Below are 16,239 nucleotides of genomic sequence, written 5' to 3'. Positions count from 1 at the left end.
GCGTGATTTTGTCTTACGTTCCAAAATATTCAGGGTGAGGGGTTTCCCTGCCCCCCCCCCCCCCCCTTTGAGAAAATAACATAAGGAATTTTAAATGGTATATCCGAAATTCATAGGATGGGAGTCTTATGTCTTGGATTAGGTGACTTTCAGAAGACAGGGAAAATGCAATGTATTTCCAGTCATGCACGGCACTGCACGCAGGTATTAGCCTCTGACAGAGGGTGCAAATAAAACCATTAAATAACTCATGGAGAACACTGCAGAAACGCAGCGGGAAGGATTAGCAATGTTGCACAGAAATTTCCGTTTACCTCCCATCCACAGTAGTGATTTCAATTTCCATCCTCTGTGATAATTAGAGGCTTGAGAAGAGTAGTATACAAGGGTTTTGTCTTATGAGAACTGCTATTTTTATAGATAGGCTACTCTCCTTAAAGAAACATTGCTTCCAGCTTTTGTAAACCATTCTGCAGCATTGATAATACGTGTTTTAAGAGTTGCCTAGTGTTGAAAACTACTATTATGACAGCATTCTGAATTACAAAACCCTTTTACAGACTTTACTTCTATCCTTTATTTACAATTGTTGACAACCAACATAGAACTTAGTGGAAGCACAACCAGAGAAAGTGGACAGGCCTGATGCCTACCATCAAAACAGAGCTTTGAAATACACAGGCCAATTGTAGGTAGATGGCTTACTAACTTTAAGTCAATAGCAAAAACAGAGGCGGGGAGGGGGGAGGATGAAAGCATAAACTACAATAATAATGCAAACTATTTTCATATATGCTGACCACCAATATAAAGACAATATAGATTAAAGAGGAGGAGATACAAGGCACATTGGGATAACTAATGACAATTCAAAACAAACAGGTAAATTATGCAGAAAAACGGCACATTTGCAGAGAAAGTTCTCTGGAGTTGCTTTTCTTGGTTGTTAATAACGCTTTCTTTTGCCAATCTGGAAAGATGTTGAAAGTACGAGCAGCAGTGCAGGTAAAATGTATTGCTGGATGCTTTGGTCCCGTGGTCCGCGTGCGGTGCATTAACAAAGAAGCAGCCAAGCAAGAAGAGTGGATGGTACAGGTGAAGTTTGCTTCAAAACATTACAAGCCCAATATTAAGCTTGCTCCCCAAAGGAATACTTGGCAGTTTCTTGCAGGCCACAAGAAATCACGAGACGCTTTTGTCAGTTCTACTGCAGCCACACTTTTCTATTTTACAGGGAGCAGCTGGGACTGCTTTGAAGCCAACTAGAGGTGCAAGAAGGTCAGCTTGCTGATCTTCAGCGTGACAATCGGATGCACACGGCGCCTCTTCTTGTTCACACCTCCCAACGGCTGCCAGCCCCGGGAACATCTGTCCCTGCCGCCCCTTCTGCCCAAAGGAGCAGCAGTGTCACCCCCAGGCCAGGGGGGCTGGAACACGGGGGCAGCAACAGAGACCCTGGTGAAGGGGGAGTGAGAAGGAAAGGAGGCACAAAACGTAGTTGCAGGACAGAGGGGTTATGTCGTGCCCTTGTAGAAGCAGGTTAACCATGAAACCTGCGTCACGTCAAACGCTGACAGACACATAACCATGCATACCATACGCCAGACGAATTCATTTTTCAGTGATCAAATTGAAAGACAAAAAGGAAGAAAAAAAAAAAAAAAAAAGAAGATACGTGATGTAGATGATGACCAATGGGGGGTGTGACTATGACATCAGTCAACCAAGAACATAAAAAACTACTTCAGTATAATATTAGTGGAGTTACTTACGGTACCTTAGTAAATGACTTCAATGTGAATCCCATACTTTTTGGGACTCCTTTGGGGCTATAAATAGCCAGCTCAGAACACCTTCAAATGTTTTTATGCATGATTTAGAAGAAATAAATTTTTACGCCTCCATCACTCATCCTGAGTTTGATATAAAGTACTACACTTCTATAACTACTGTCAATAACATTGAAGGTGTTCAGAGAGAAAATTAATTACTAGTATCCTTCTGACTACCTACTGCACCATTTCTAAAACCGAGCAAAAGCACAAACTGTTACCCAGTGGCTGCAAAAAAAAAAAAAAAACAAACCTACAAAACACCCTCCTGCTCCAGATGCTTCAACTCATCACAGTCACAAACTCTGGCCAGAAGAGTCAGTGGCATTTTACATTCTCTAAAAATGACTGATGGTGTCACGCGCTCATTCTGTATCTAGACATCTGTTCAAGCAAAGCCCCATCACATTTCTCTCAGAAAGGTCAGTAGCTCTCATGTTACTGGTTTAAAGATCTCTTCGTGATGTGCTGGATTTTTTTTAATTATGTGTACACAGTTTTATACGTATCTTCACACAGATACGCTACTCAGAACTGCAGCAGTGACAAAGTACACCATGATGTGGTGCACCTGAAGGATTGCACCTACATAAACAGAATTAGTAATTACAGAGCTTCTAACCCTTCTTGATTTCCCAACTGTAACCACACACGCTTAAAACCTGGGCAGACTCTGTAATTTTAAGGGTAACTTAGAATGTATTAGTCAAGGTGCAGGAGCTGAAAGTTACATTCCCAAAGACAGGTAAATCAAACTATAGGTAATACGGCTATTTTGTAGTCTTTTAAAAAGTAGTATCTAGATCTTACAGGATGATGCAGCTGTAAGGGATGTGGATATCCAAGGACAAGCCTCATAGGCAACCAGGAGTTAAGTGTGAAACCTGACCAAATGAAACCAAGTGCATAAACTGTTAGCAAAACCCAAACGAGCGAGGTTTACCTTCTCAGAGCTTTCACAGGTCTCTCCTGTGAGGAAAGGAAGCACCAAAGTGCAGAAGGGAGTGATCATAATGATGCAGGCACCCTTTTTTGAAAGAAACATTTTATACCTGAAGACCTATGCCAAAAATATATTTTAAAATTTGTATTTTAAGTTATTCAGATACAGAGATAAGGGGTATAAAATAGTATTCAGATAAAAAAAGTTTGTGGAAAAAATAATTATTTTTTTTCATTTAAATTTCAGGTGACTACATACTCAAAATGAAAATAACCCATTCCTCTTCCTCTCTCTAAAATAGTTTAAAAAGTGCATTTTACTGTTAAATGTATTAAAGTACCAACGGCAAAACCTCTAAAATCTATGATTGAACTGTGTGGTAGAAAACAATGCAATATTGATTAGCCTTATCGTAATACAGTGTAACAAATTTGTGAATGTTCCATGCACGACATGAAAAGACATAATAGCAAGCACCACTGAACTCACAGCATAGCATCTTAGTGACCTACGTGGCTAATTTAAAAGGTGATTATGTAGAATTGTGCTTTATCCTGTGCCACTTTTGGGTCCTCTGCGATTGTTGAGTATACTGAAATAATTATATTTGTGTCATGTGGCTATGACTAAGTCAACAAGACTTGCCATTTAAATGAATCACCGGGGCACCGTGTAAAATCCTGCTTGCTTCAAAGAGCTCCACGAAAGGATGCTGCACCACTGAAAGAACGAGGAACAGGGGAAGCATCCACAAAGACACTCTGCTCAAACTGCAGTGAGAATCTTCATCTACCACCTTTTTGCTACGAACTCTACAAAGCTTTTCTAACAGAAATCTCTCCGGTTTGTAGACATCCACATGCACTTTATTTCCCATTGCTAATCTACAGGCGCTGCACAGGTTCAGGCTTTCACCAACGTGTAATACTGTGGCCAACATCCTTTAACCGGTCACATTTGACACCCCTTCAACGTTAAAACTTGGGCACACTTGCAATCTTTAAGATATACAAAGTTAGACAGATTTGGTTCTTAAACCGAAGCTGAAGAATGCAGTTATGAACCCTGAAGAGTAACGAACAACATTTCCCAATCCAAAAATCTCCTTTAATTATCATCTCTCCTGTAGTTCAAATACATAATTTTTAAGAACTAAATGAATTCTGATAATACTGTGCAACGTTGCTTCTCAAGCTTTTTAAGTGTTTTCTTTCTGACCTCATCTGTCTTCATCTGACGCTTCAATTTTGTCCTTTTTATTAACAATGAGTCAGTCCAATGTGTTGTTACTGGTCTTTTTCAGGGGAAGGTTTGCAATAAAAAGCTGAAAAAAGATCTTATTTCACAGCTCTCGGTAACATGCATGCCCCTTTTATTTCTTGACCAAGAATATTTTTTTTTGTAATATTACTGTACAAGAAACATGTTTAAATCATCATCATTTGATGAAGCTGGATGTGTTTTTCTCAATGAACTGCACAGCAGACCGGCCAGGACATGTGACTTTCACCAAAACTTCATATAAGCAACCTTTAATTCATGACTCGCTATGCTTCTTGCACAGTGAGTTAAACTGAAGTCACAATGGTATTTTCTTCTTTTCAACTGACATAGGAACATTTTACCACTGGTGTGCTGCTAAACAGTATCAATCCCATAAATGAAGGTTTTGTTTTTTTTTTTTTTGCTTATATTACTAATCAAGAACAGAATTTTCTAAAAATGAAAGCAATCCTATTGTTACAAAAATACACTCAACTGTTCTGCAAAGGGAAAGGGGAACTCATCTTGTCCTACAGGTTGCTTTTAAAAAAAAATAAAAATGACTCGTTACTACCAGGATTTTATTTTGGAGGGGATGTGTTCATCTCTTCTATTCAAGTATAACATCAGTCGTCTTACAAAGCCTTCATAAGGAGCTATATTGTATTCCTTTAGCTGATCAGATACAAACTGATTAACTCCAACTTTTCTGAAGGTGATTCCAGTACCCAAGTTCCTCAACACAGCAGGCTGTGGTCGCTTTTTGCCGAATGTCTTGTGAAAATAAACAGAACCTACTCCAGCTAAATGGGTGGCACTTTATTGTCCAGCTCCCTCCTCTAAGCAAACTGATAGGTCAGGGGAAACCCTTCCCATGACCTGCACCACTCCTGTCCAGCTCCCGAGGAGAACACCAGCTACTCCAGTTCGAGGGCATTCAAAACGTGACATGGGATCTGACAGTCAAGTGCTGTTAGACCACAGTGAGGGACTTTGTAAGCGCTGATTTTTTAAATGTCTCTTTACATGAAAATTGAGAGGTTTGGTGCCACCTAAATATTGTTACAGGCTTGCTTTCTGTTTAGCAAAGACTATAATGCTATTAGTGTCTTTTTATCAATGCAGTACAAGGGCTGGGATCTTCCAGGTCAGCTTCCCATTTGTAACAGAAACTGATGATGCAAAAGAGACACTTTTATTGCACTATTTTTGTTCACAAAATAAGGAAGTCTTGTTTCTATCAACAGGAGTGTAAAGTTCTGTTTGCAGAACTGTAAACACCTCTGCCCAGCTATTAGAAACAATTCTTTCCCATTTATTTTTCTCCCACAAAAACAACTCTTCTAACCCTTTTTCACAAAAGCAATTAATTTTCCTCCTTCAGCCTCCATATTCTTCAGCTGGGATACTCCTAGTTCAAGGCCTCTCAAAGTCAAACAGCTAGGAAAGACGAGCTGAGCATTCCTTGAGTTGCAGAGCAGCTGCACAAAAAAGGAAAATTGGATTTTCGAGTGCCAGACAAAGAATACTTTTAACCTGCGAAAACATGAACTTTTGTGTAATATTGCAAGGCAACTTTTAACTCTTTCTGTGTGGAACTTCATTCTGACTCTTTTCAATAGGTTTTAATGTATTTTGTGTCAGCAGGTGACCATTCACTTTGATGCATTACCGTATTACTGAGAGTTTCTGGCACAACCTAACCACTCGTTGCCTACGTTCGTGTACTGAACTGTATCATAAAAAGAAATCAAATACCTTCCCCACTTTACTAACTAATACTAGCAGAAGAAACAAATATTCTTATATAACAACAATTCCACATGCTTTGAGTAATTAAGTAACATGTAGATTTGACTTTAATCTGTATCTCCATTTTTCCAAGCCTAAGCACATACTGAGGTCACGCACTACAAGACTGTAGTTCAAAATCAACTGGTTCAAAATAACATAGCTTTCTCTCTCACTTTCAGTCAAGTCATAAAAGGTTCCTGGTTAAGACTTTAGTGCACCATCCTTTTCAATAATAGGCAGGTGAGAGTGATTAGAACAACACAGACGTTCTGACAGAGGAAGTTACATGTCCGTGTCTCCAAATTTGAAGCACCAACAGCCATGTGCTTCCACCAATGATTCACAGGATCTTTTATACATTCTTGACCATCATTAGATTCCTCACAAGTTGTCAATTTTTTATTTTTTTAAAATAAATTATACCATCTTACACCAAAACGATAGGGGACCTGATGATAAAGAATTACTGGGAGAAAATATTATCCTTATTCTAAACTGTTTTCAATCCTTTACCTTTGACCACATCTTTCCTCACTGTTCTTGATCTGCTACTGCCCAGGATCATATGACAAAACAAACCAGAAGATATGAGTGGGCACCTAATTCTTCACAACCCTTAGCTTTTTCCCTAGCCTTACCAAGAAGTATTTGTGCATACGTTCCTTTGATTATTATGCATTTAAATTCACGGTGTGACTAACAGACTATTGACCAATGCCGCATCTTTAACTGTGATGTTATAATGTTCATGAAATACACTTGTGATGCAATATTACATATTTGCTCAAGTAGGACGTGAACTTGAGAGGAGAGAGGATGTAAGAAGTACTTGTTTGCATCTGAGAAGGAGCTCCAAGGAGCGCAGCGCGCTGAAACCAATCAGCGAACGAAGCTCATTCTGCAGCTTCTACAAAAATACCACTGCCCTCCTTTTTTAAATATATAAAGCAGTAGCTCTGATTCAGTGTGCCCTCAAAATTATCTCTGCATTTACATTACTATCTCTTCTTCTGTGACTCTAAAATGAATTGCTCCAGCACAGTTCTCATGGATCCAGTATAGTTCCCACAGCCCCTCCCCTTCTATTTCCTCTTGCTTAACTTGGACCGAAATATCCTGACCTCCACCAAATCTCATTAGCACTTCTGTAGGAACCTTCTCCAGTTATATCCTATTTGTTACCACCAAGACAAAAAGGGAAATTAATTCCAGAAAAAAATCAGAACCTTTTGATTAAACCATTTTCTCAAACCTTTTTGCTCAATAGCAAAGACACAAAAGGATGAGGGACTAGATCAGGGTCAATTAATTTAATGGTAGTTTCAGAAATGATAGTCGGGGAGAACAGGCCCTATTTTGCTTTTTTCTGGTTCCTGCTTTAGAAATGTTCGTCCTTTCTGTTTAAAAAAAAAAAAAAACAAAACAACAAACCAAAACCAAACAAAAACCCACAACAACCAACCTCCTCCAAAAAAAAAATGAAACAATTTTGATTCATAAAGAAAGAAGTCCTAGACGTTTAGGCCTAGTATTACTTCTATTTAACTGCCAAAGCTTGCTACAAGCCTTTATAAAGAATTGTGAACTAAGGAAGTTAGATATTACAAAGCTTCTTTGCTTTGCATACCAATTGCATCCTTTTACATACTGGTAAACACTGCTGCTTTTCCATTTCCAAATCTGAATTCTGAAACTTTTTTTCCTCAAAATTATTTTTCTTCTCAGCCAGTAAGATTTTCTCCCATCTTGATTTAAAATAAAAAAAAACAAAACACAACACATTTTCAAGGAAGGACATGATGCATATCCTTTATAAATTTGATTTAAAAAATAAAAAGGTGTTTATTTTCCAAATGCTTGTTTTTAAATGTATCATGCATATTGCTGTTTATTTATTTTCCAAACCCTTGTTTTTAAAGGTGTCATGCATATTGCTGTTTACCGTATTGAAAAATATGCAGTTTAACAAACTGGAGGTCCAGTTAAACATTTTTTAACGCATAGAAATTAACATTTTGGTGGCTATCAGTAATGAGTCAACCTTTCCTCAAAATAAAGGAAAAAAATGCTACCGAGTACTACAATTACTTTTAATCTTTGTCGTATATAGGGCACAACTTAGATCCCTGCAAACGGAAATGAGTAGGTGACCCCACCCTTGCAGAGACCCAATTATGCCACTGGGGATCCATTCACCCCCACTCATCCAATTAGGTGGCCATGCCTGAACGTACTGATCTGCAACAGACAACAAGAAAAGTCTTCTGTATTTCGTCTGCCTTACAACACCACATTGACAAACCCATTGGGAAAACATCCACATAAATGTTCAAATTTAAATCTAGCTAAAGAAATAAAATCCAAAGCCATAACAAAATGCTCACACTTCTGATTCTTGTAATTTCTTGAATTTACCTCTATATTCTGGCATTTTGTTAACTAACTTCCAAAAAGAAAAAGTCTATTTCCACATACATTTTTTTTTTTTTTTTTCAGCATCACATATTTCATTGGCACCATTTTAGAGCCAGCATTTTGATCAGCATCAAGACAATAAAAATTGCAACTATGGAAATACCATATGGATTTCAAGAAACCTACATTATAAACCCTGTCATAGCCAGACATCAACAACATCTAGTTTTAAAATACTTATTTTAAAATTTATTTAGCTAAATTTAATTAGTGCCTTTATTTCATAGGAATGTGCTAGATCATATTTGCGAAAACACTATTTGTTAAATTGTTATTTTTAGATCCAAAGTTAAACTTCAGAAAGACAGGCATGCCTCAAAGGGACACAGTGCCCTATCTCACAGTAATGAGTTATAGTTCTGTCAGTAATGCGGCTCTGACTAAACTATTTGTGTCTCTGACATTTTGAGGCTTGCAAGTTGTCCCATGGTTGGGAAAAGGGACTAGGTAGAAACCACCCAGTATTTTTTTTTTTTTTTTCCCTTCAGCTTTAAAGAAGTGCGTAAGGGCTGTACAATTTCACTTCTACGCAGACATTAAGATCTAACACTTCTCTCCTAAGAAGCCTTAGGGGTGGCAAAACTCTCAAGAATTAGATGAGCTGTTACAACGCAGAAAAAAAACTGATCTTGGGCTGAGAACCCAGGCGCACACCCAGATAATTACACGGAGCCTCGGTCCCTATGCGCTGCACGAGAAGGCCATCAGAACCAAGGTACAGTACCTGTCATCTTGTCCCAGATCCTCACCGTCTGGCATTTCAGACGTAAAAAGGAATTCTCTCTCTCTCTCTACCAATCTAGATAATCCAGGCAACGATCTTCTAGTCTGTTTTGTGTTTTAGAAGCAGCAACCCGGGCACCTGTCCTGTTCGCTGCCGAGAAGAGCGCTCCTTGCTCGGCGAGCAAATGTTTACAAGACATCCTAGGTGCCTCCTGGTCTTGAATGAAGTTCAGAGCGTTCGGCTTTGATTGGCCAAGGCTATAAATAAACAAGTCGTGACTCACCTCACGCACGATGACAGGGTGTTTAGTAGCAAGCACAGCCAAAAGCAAAACAGCTTTTTTTTTTTTTCCTTCTTCTGGTCATGTGAGGAAGAATCACTACCCGGTTAGTACATTGTATTTTTTGTGCTTCCACTGGAAATCGTCCTCAACAGGTCTCATTTTTCTCAGGGGTAAGTTAGCAGCTAAAATGATAGGAAGCTAAGTGACACAAACTTTAAATTAACATGCTTAAAAAGCATGAGTAAAGAACTTACTCTAGCTGTAAAAATATCTTTTTTTTTTTTTTTTTTCCACACTGTGTCAGTCACAAGCTGTCAGAAGCAGCAAAATTATTCACCATTGACTAAATTCACATACGAAGAAAACAAGTTAGCAATTCTTTTAAAATAAAGAACAGGAAGATGAGCTTTCAATAAAGATTAATTGCATTGGTTTTACGTTCTGATTCCAAGCTTGTCTGCCACAAGCAGTCTTAGCTATCACAACCATACCAGCAAACTGTACTGGAAGAGTCTTCAAAATGAAGGTATGCTGACAGGAGGAGGTTTTCTGTCAAAATACTGCAAATACCTCTGTGAACAACCTAAGGTGAACTGGCAAATTCACTTTTCTCCTACAGCTTTTTGCTGCACGCATGACAGGGATTCTGTCACTCCAGCTACACCAGCTATGTCTCTATTAATTTTCAACACCCCCGCAACCTTATCTGTGCTGATGAAACTTTGTCACACAGCCCAAGACTCCAAGGATCACATACATATGTTGCTCAGCACTGCTCCTTCACATGGCTTCCTTCCTCCATTAAACAACCTGACTTCTTGTGCTTAATATATATTCAAATAAATAGTACATCAAGACATCTTTCCATAGAAAGCTTTTTTTCTAGGAGGGAACCCAGCAAGATTTAGACCTGCCTCTCTGGTATGAGATAGTAGGAATAGTCCTGGGGATGTTGCATGTTAAAAATAAATCAAAAAAAAAAAAAAAGCAAAGCTGGAACAAAAGGTATGTCGGATTAAAAACCAAGCACCCCATATCTTTGATTTGGTAAGCTGTATTTGGTGCATTGTGGATAATATATCATTCGCTGGAAAGCTGCTTAATTTTCAGAACTGCAAAGGATTCTCTCCTTTCTTCTTATTTTAATATAAAATGCTTCAAAATTACTAGTAAGATCTAGATAACTGCAAAAACTACCCAAACCATATAATCATAGATCTATTGCTTTAAACTGCATGATTTAGATTTACTATGTGAGTATCTGAATTAATAAAATGATCTCAGGAAATGGTGAGAAAACAGAATGAAACAGGAATGCTGACTATTTGTGAATGCCAACTTCCTTAACTCTTCTCCCAATGTTCCAGTTAGTACCTTTTTCCTTTTCTTAATCCCATGCAATCTTATGTATTCAAACACTTCCTCAGTCTTTCACAAGACATGTTCTTCCTGAAGCAGTTTAATCATAGTGGACTTTTAAAAGAAAGGAAGCAGAATGAAATCCTATGTCTGAATTATGCAAGGCAATACATAAACATGCATTGATAAATGTCCTGCCCTACTCAACAGAAATGTTGCGTGGTCACCTGTATCTGCATATTCCAATATCATCTCTTATTTTTCATAGAATGAATGCTCCTCTCTTTTTTCTTTTTTTTTTTTTTTTCTAATTCTGCTATAGCTGAAATAATTAGAGCTGAATTTCCTTCAAGCTTACGCTGAAACAACAGAGCTGCTAAATTCAAAAATCTTAATAACATGGTTTTGTGTGGCAGCTTCATTTTCAGATTAAAATTCTGAAGTCCTCCGATTAGAAGAATCAAAAGAAGTAACTGACGTCCGCAAACACACAAAAGCATCATTCAAAATGTAAATGTAGCATCAAAAATGAAAGCAAGCAATACTAAACCCCTTGTGCAACTTGACTTGCTTATGCTTAGTCTTTTGTATAGCCTTACATAGCCACACGCATTTACTATGTAAACTGCCTTTTTTTCAAAATATCCCTTTTTAATGCATTTTATGATGACGCTCAGGAGCTGAAAAGTGCCTATCCGTGTATTTCAGTCTTGGTACTCGATGTGCTCCAAGCTCTTCAAGTAGGACTTTGGATTCTTCACTTCTTTGTCACACTCTGTACATAGTGCTCACCGCTACAGCACAAAAATGGTTCACTGTTTACTGTTACAACTCCTCGGAACCCTTCCCCAGCCCTCAGTGAGGTAAGGAGGATAATATCACCGTATTTACTTATTGATAAGCAAGTCCTGGAAAGATTAGGTTCAAAAGTGTCTAGTAAATGAGTACCTAACTGAAATATCGAGGACCTGTTAGCTTCTAAGTATAGCATTTACAAAACACTTCAGTACTCAAAGATTAGTTTCTACTGATATCACTGCTCATCATTTTTGCAAATCAGACTTCAGAACAGCAGAAGCATCCAATTAGCCAAACCACAGTCAAAGCGTTTTGTTTAGTCTCACAAAGAAGACTGTCTAGAAAATTAATCTCAAGCTTTCGATCGTTCCCAGTTCTTCCGCACCTGCGGGAATTAGACCGGCCCATCATTCCCAGCAGATCTGGCTCCGGACTGTTTCACAGCTGCACGAGATGGTGTGACCCCTCCAAGTACACGGGGGTGGAACAGCAGGAGGTGAGCACAAGCACTGTGCTGAACCAGGCCAAAGGGCTGCTGGCATCTCCTGCTGTGTCCAAAACCACAGCCTAGGGAAAACTGTGTTGCTGCCTTCTCCAAATAGTCCTCCAGACTCCGACTTGGGGCTCAGGGCTTTCCTGAACCAGCAGGGATGTCTGTGTTTTTAGCTCTGAGTGGATTTCCATTCTGTGATAGCACCTATAACATCTTGTGGCAACGACTTCTGCAGCTTAGCTACATACTGTTTGAAAACAAAAAAGGAACCAAACGCCACCCAGTTTTGTTTGTTCTCATCTAGCCACTTCAGGTTACATCGAAGAAGTCTTACACTTATACAGGCAGATGACAGTTCTCTCTCTTTAGCTTTTCACAGCTATTTATCAATTTTGCAGACTATTATCCTACTCTTTTTGATGGGACTGCAGAACTGAAAGGTGAAGCTGACTAGAAAAGACCTCACCTGGTAAAAATCAGTTTTAAACTTTTCCAACGTGGAAAACTCAAAGTGACTAGAAATGACAGAACTGAGGAATTAAAAGTTCTTTCCCTAACCATGTTATTTCTCGGGGAGGCTCTTACTTCCTTAGTTGCAGCTAACGCTACAATTTTCTGAATCGCAGGGGATTTCGGCCAGTCCTCTCTGTCCTTTTTAAGTTTCTTCTTGCCACTTCCGAGGCCTCACCTCACACGACTAACCCCTGCTCCTCTCAGCAACCTCTTTGCCTGAGCTGCTCTCTTCCAGCCTTGCCGTGTCTCTCTCACTTCTCACACCCAGCATTTTCTGAAATTTTCCCTCCCTTTAGTTCCGTGGTTCCTTCACAGAAGGAACCACCTCTTCCCCCTGACCCCGTTACTTCTGAAAGGAACATGAAAGCACTTGACTTTGCAATCGAAAGGAAGAAGATGCTATTGATCATGTTCTGCTCTTGGCCAGCTCATTCAGCTTTAAAAGCCCGATCTTGCTCACTTGTTTTATGCATGTAAGCTGTTGCATGCCCTCACACATCCTCACAGTTCTTTCCCAATATTTACTTCCTATCTTCACTATAGCCAATTTAAGGTGGGAGAGACCAGAAACGTACACCATTATTCCCAGTGAGGGCATCCTGCTGATTTACATATTTTGACCCTTTTTCTGGGTTCCTCATGCTCTGTTGGCCCTCATTACCACAGTTTTACATGCAGCTTTCCAGAGCATGTGGTCGTCCTTGTATCCGGATAACTTTAAGAATCAATCCTATTTACTTCTGTTCATCTCCGTTACCATGTTCTTCAACTAAACAGACCTCTTCTAGACCTTTCTCAACACTGCCTTGATGCCTCGTAACAGCTCTCTTTACTGTCAGGTATTAAGATGCCCCCAAAGATGTGCTGGCACGCAGATCAGATGCCAGCCTGACATACTGCTTGATCAGAGACTCTCACCAGCTTTGCTCTTGCCGAGTACAGATTTGGACTGAGCACGTGCCATAATTATCACGTAAATGGCCTTCACCCCAAACAGTATAGGCAGCTGTGGGGAATTTTCCTCTTACAGGCAGGCACCAAAGACTTCAGAGAAAGTCATCAGCAAAAGAAGGAAAATAAAAGCTGTGTTCTTGCCAGAGACAAGGAAGCAGCCTTACCGAGTGCCTGAGAGGATGGGAAATAGTGTTGGATGCACTGTTTTACATACTCAGGTACCGAAGATGCTCCAGGGCTTTAGCAGGTGGGTGAAGGACAGCGTGCTGCCCATGTGGAGTTGAAGGGGATGATTTGGCATTGTGTGGTAGGGGGTGTACCCCACCCAGTCTGCAAGCTTTCAAAGATTTTTAATTAGTCAGTCTGTGGCACGCTTTAGCTGGTCAACCAGCTCCAGAGCTAGGCACAATCACCACCCCCTTCTACGTCTCTCCTCAACTAAAAGGAGAGTAAGACAGTGCTTCCAACATATAACCTTCTTCTAATTTTTCAGCTATGAAGGAGTCTCACTTCTAATAATGTCGATGAAAAAATAATGAACACCATACTATACACATAAAGACATCCTAAAAAACCTCAGCTGATTCATAGTAAAAAAAAATAAATAAAATAAATAAAATCACACTCCAAAAAGAACATCTAGTTTAGTTCATATTTTGAGAGGGAATGGCAAGTCTAACATTTTACTTTTTGTAGACGGATTATGCTGATATTATTTTCAACAAGAGCATGTGTTTAAAAATTACCATCATTGTCAAAGGCATGCTTAGGATTAAAACTATTTTGAAATGCACGTTTCTGCTACTGAAAAAAAATAACAACATACATGAAGTCCCCCAAATCTGAGTATTCCCCTCCCCCTTTTTTCAATATAGAAAACTGAATATACTCATCACATTTGTGTGTGTGTGCAGGCATGTATACATTCATTTATTTATAAGCACATGTATTCATGTATTTATAAGCACACACACATGAAAGTATATGTTTTACTATATTTCATCAATTTGAAGAGCACACCCAATATTTCCATATTTTCAACATCTAAATTTGCTGAATGATACCTGTCCTAATTCTTTCTGACTATGTAAAGCTGACTTCAAATTGCAAATGCTTATAATATTTACTTAACTTTGAGATCTCTTCATACACTATAAGATACATATAGGAGGGCTTGTTTTAGAAACGAGGAAGCCTTTCACTCAACAGTAAATGACAAATCATCAAGAAAGATCTGCTGAACATGCTCAGTTCTTTGTTGGAGTATTATAGCAGGTTTAATCTCAAGCTGGTAAGCAGTGTGCTAAAAAAAACTTAAGATACTTATTACACACAAAACATAGTTTTGTATTTATTTGTATCTAGGATTAGGAATGGTAAATAAATAAATAAATAAATAAATAAACAAACTTCAACTGTCAAGGACCAATAAAAATGAAACAAAATGAGCGCTCAGGAAAATTTTTCTCTCTTCATGGAATCCTGCATATTATGCAGGACTCTTCTTTGTACCTGGATGAAATAACTAATTGTTAAAACGTTTTTTAAGTCATGTGCTGCATATTAAAAAAAAAAAACAAACCACCAAACAAACAAAAACCCCCCCAGCATTCAATTTTGACATAAAAAAAGTAATGCAACATTCAAAAAGCTAATGCAAGATAAACAAGATGTCGCATGCAAGAAATATTTACTTGGCAGAAGAAAACACATGAATATGTATTTTTAAAGAATCATAAAAAATTGAGTATGAAAGCAAACCATCTATCAACAGACATCAAAACCTGATTTATATCAGCAACAGTGAATTGTCACTGTGAGGTTTTAGTGTTTCATCACAAAGCACGCATAATAATGCACCACGGTGCATGAGAGTATTTCCAAATTTTCAAACACAAGCAGAAAGAAGAGTTAAAGGAAGTAAGAGACACTTCAACTGCAGTTTAAAAAGCAAATGACTACATTTTAGTCACATGAATTTAGCAAAAGTTCCTCTGGTACAAATACGATAGATCATGCCAGATTTGTGTGACAAACAGAGAAGAGCTGGAGGCAGGGAGGTAGAAGATCTTACCACTAAGGGTGAAAATGCCAACTGCCCTGGGACTTTTTGGCCGTGGGATCTTGTTAAACAGCTACAAAAGAAACAGAGTTTGGAGGGGAAAAAACCCAAACGCATAACACCACCTAGCAATTATCTGAGCAATTTCTAAAGACAACTGAATATTTTTCTAAATCTTTCAAGAGACTCTACATACTGTTTAATGAAATTATTTTGTTTACTAAACCACATCTCCTAACTACCCCAAGACCTACAAAGGTAGGTTCATTTATAATCAAGATCTGTAGTTCAGTAAAGTCACGTTAAAATGCAATTTTTTTTCCTAGGCACATATGCTACTTAGGATTTTGAAACCTGCCCTTCCACCTGTCTCTTTTGGTTTGTATCAGTCTGAATCTGTTTCTTCTCAGCACCTGGTTTCTTCCCCCACTGAAAAGAGATGAACTATATGAAAGGCAGGCCAAACAGCAAGATAGCTGTACAATGAAATCATCTTGCATCGAACAAATTGGTCAAATGATTACAAATGGTTATGAATACACTTTAAAATATTTTTCAAAATTGTTGATACAAAGAGTTAAAGCACGAACCTGAGAAGTTTGTTGAGTTTTCTAATACAAGTATTAAACATAGTACAAAATAATGCAAAATAAACAGACTGCCAGCAAGCTGTTTGTTTAGAAGACAATTCTGTATGCAATTTAATTAAGAACGTAAGAAGTCACTGAGCTGCTCAGAATCTCTAA

At 38.5% G+C, this 16,239-nt stretch overlaps 1 protein-coding gene across 4 annotated transcripts in view; it reads right to left on the bottom strand.

Moving 5' to 3' along the window:
• The window catches only part of RETREG1 (reticulophagy regulator 1), a 69,182-nt gene that overhangs the window by 17,210 nt on the left and 35,733 nt on the right, over positions 1-16,239 (bottom strand). The window contains exon 1 of one of the 4 annotated variants that reach the window (XM_042806622.1): positions 9,032-9,279. The exons of the other annotated variants lie outside the window; for them this stretch is intronic. Coding sequence (XP_042662556.1) covers positions 9,032-9,066 — 35 coding nt within the window. The 5' untranslated portion in view covers positions 9,067-9,279. Of the gene's footprint in view, positions 1-9,031; positions 9,280-16,239 lie in introns of those variants that run through there. 4 annotated transcript variants of the gene reach the window in all.

The sequence above is a fragment of the Tyto alba genome, unplaced genomic scaffold (assembly GCF_018691265.1).
Source record: "Tyto alba isolate M040663 unplaced genomic scaffold, T.alba_DEE_v4.0 Super-Scaffold_48, whole genome shotgun sequence".
NCBI lineage: Eukaryota > Metazoa > Chordata > Aves > Strigiformes > Tytonidae > Tyto > Tyto alba.
Note: the sequence above shows the minus strand (reverse complement) of the source record. Positions and strands in the feature narration are given on the sequence as shown.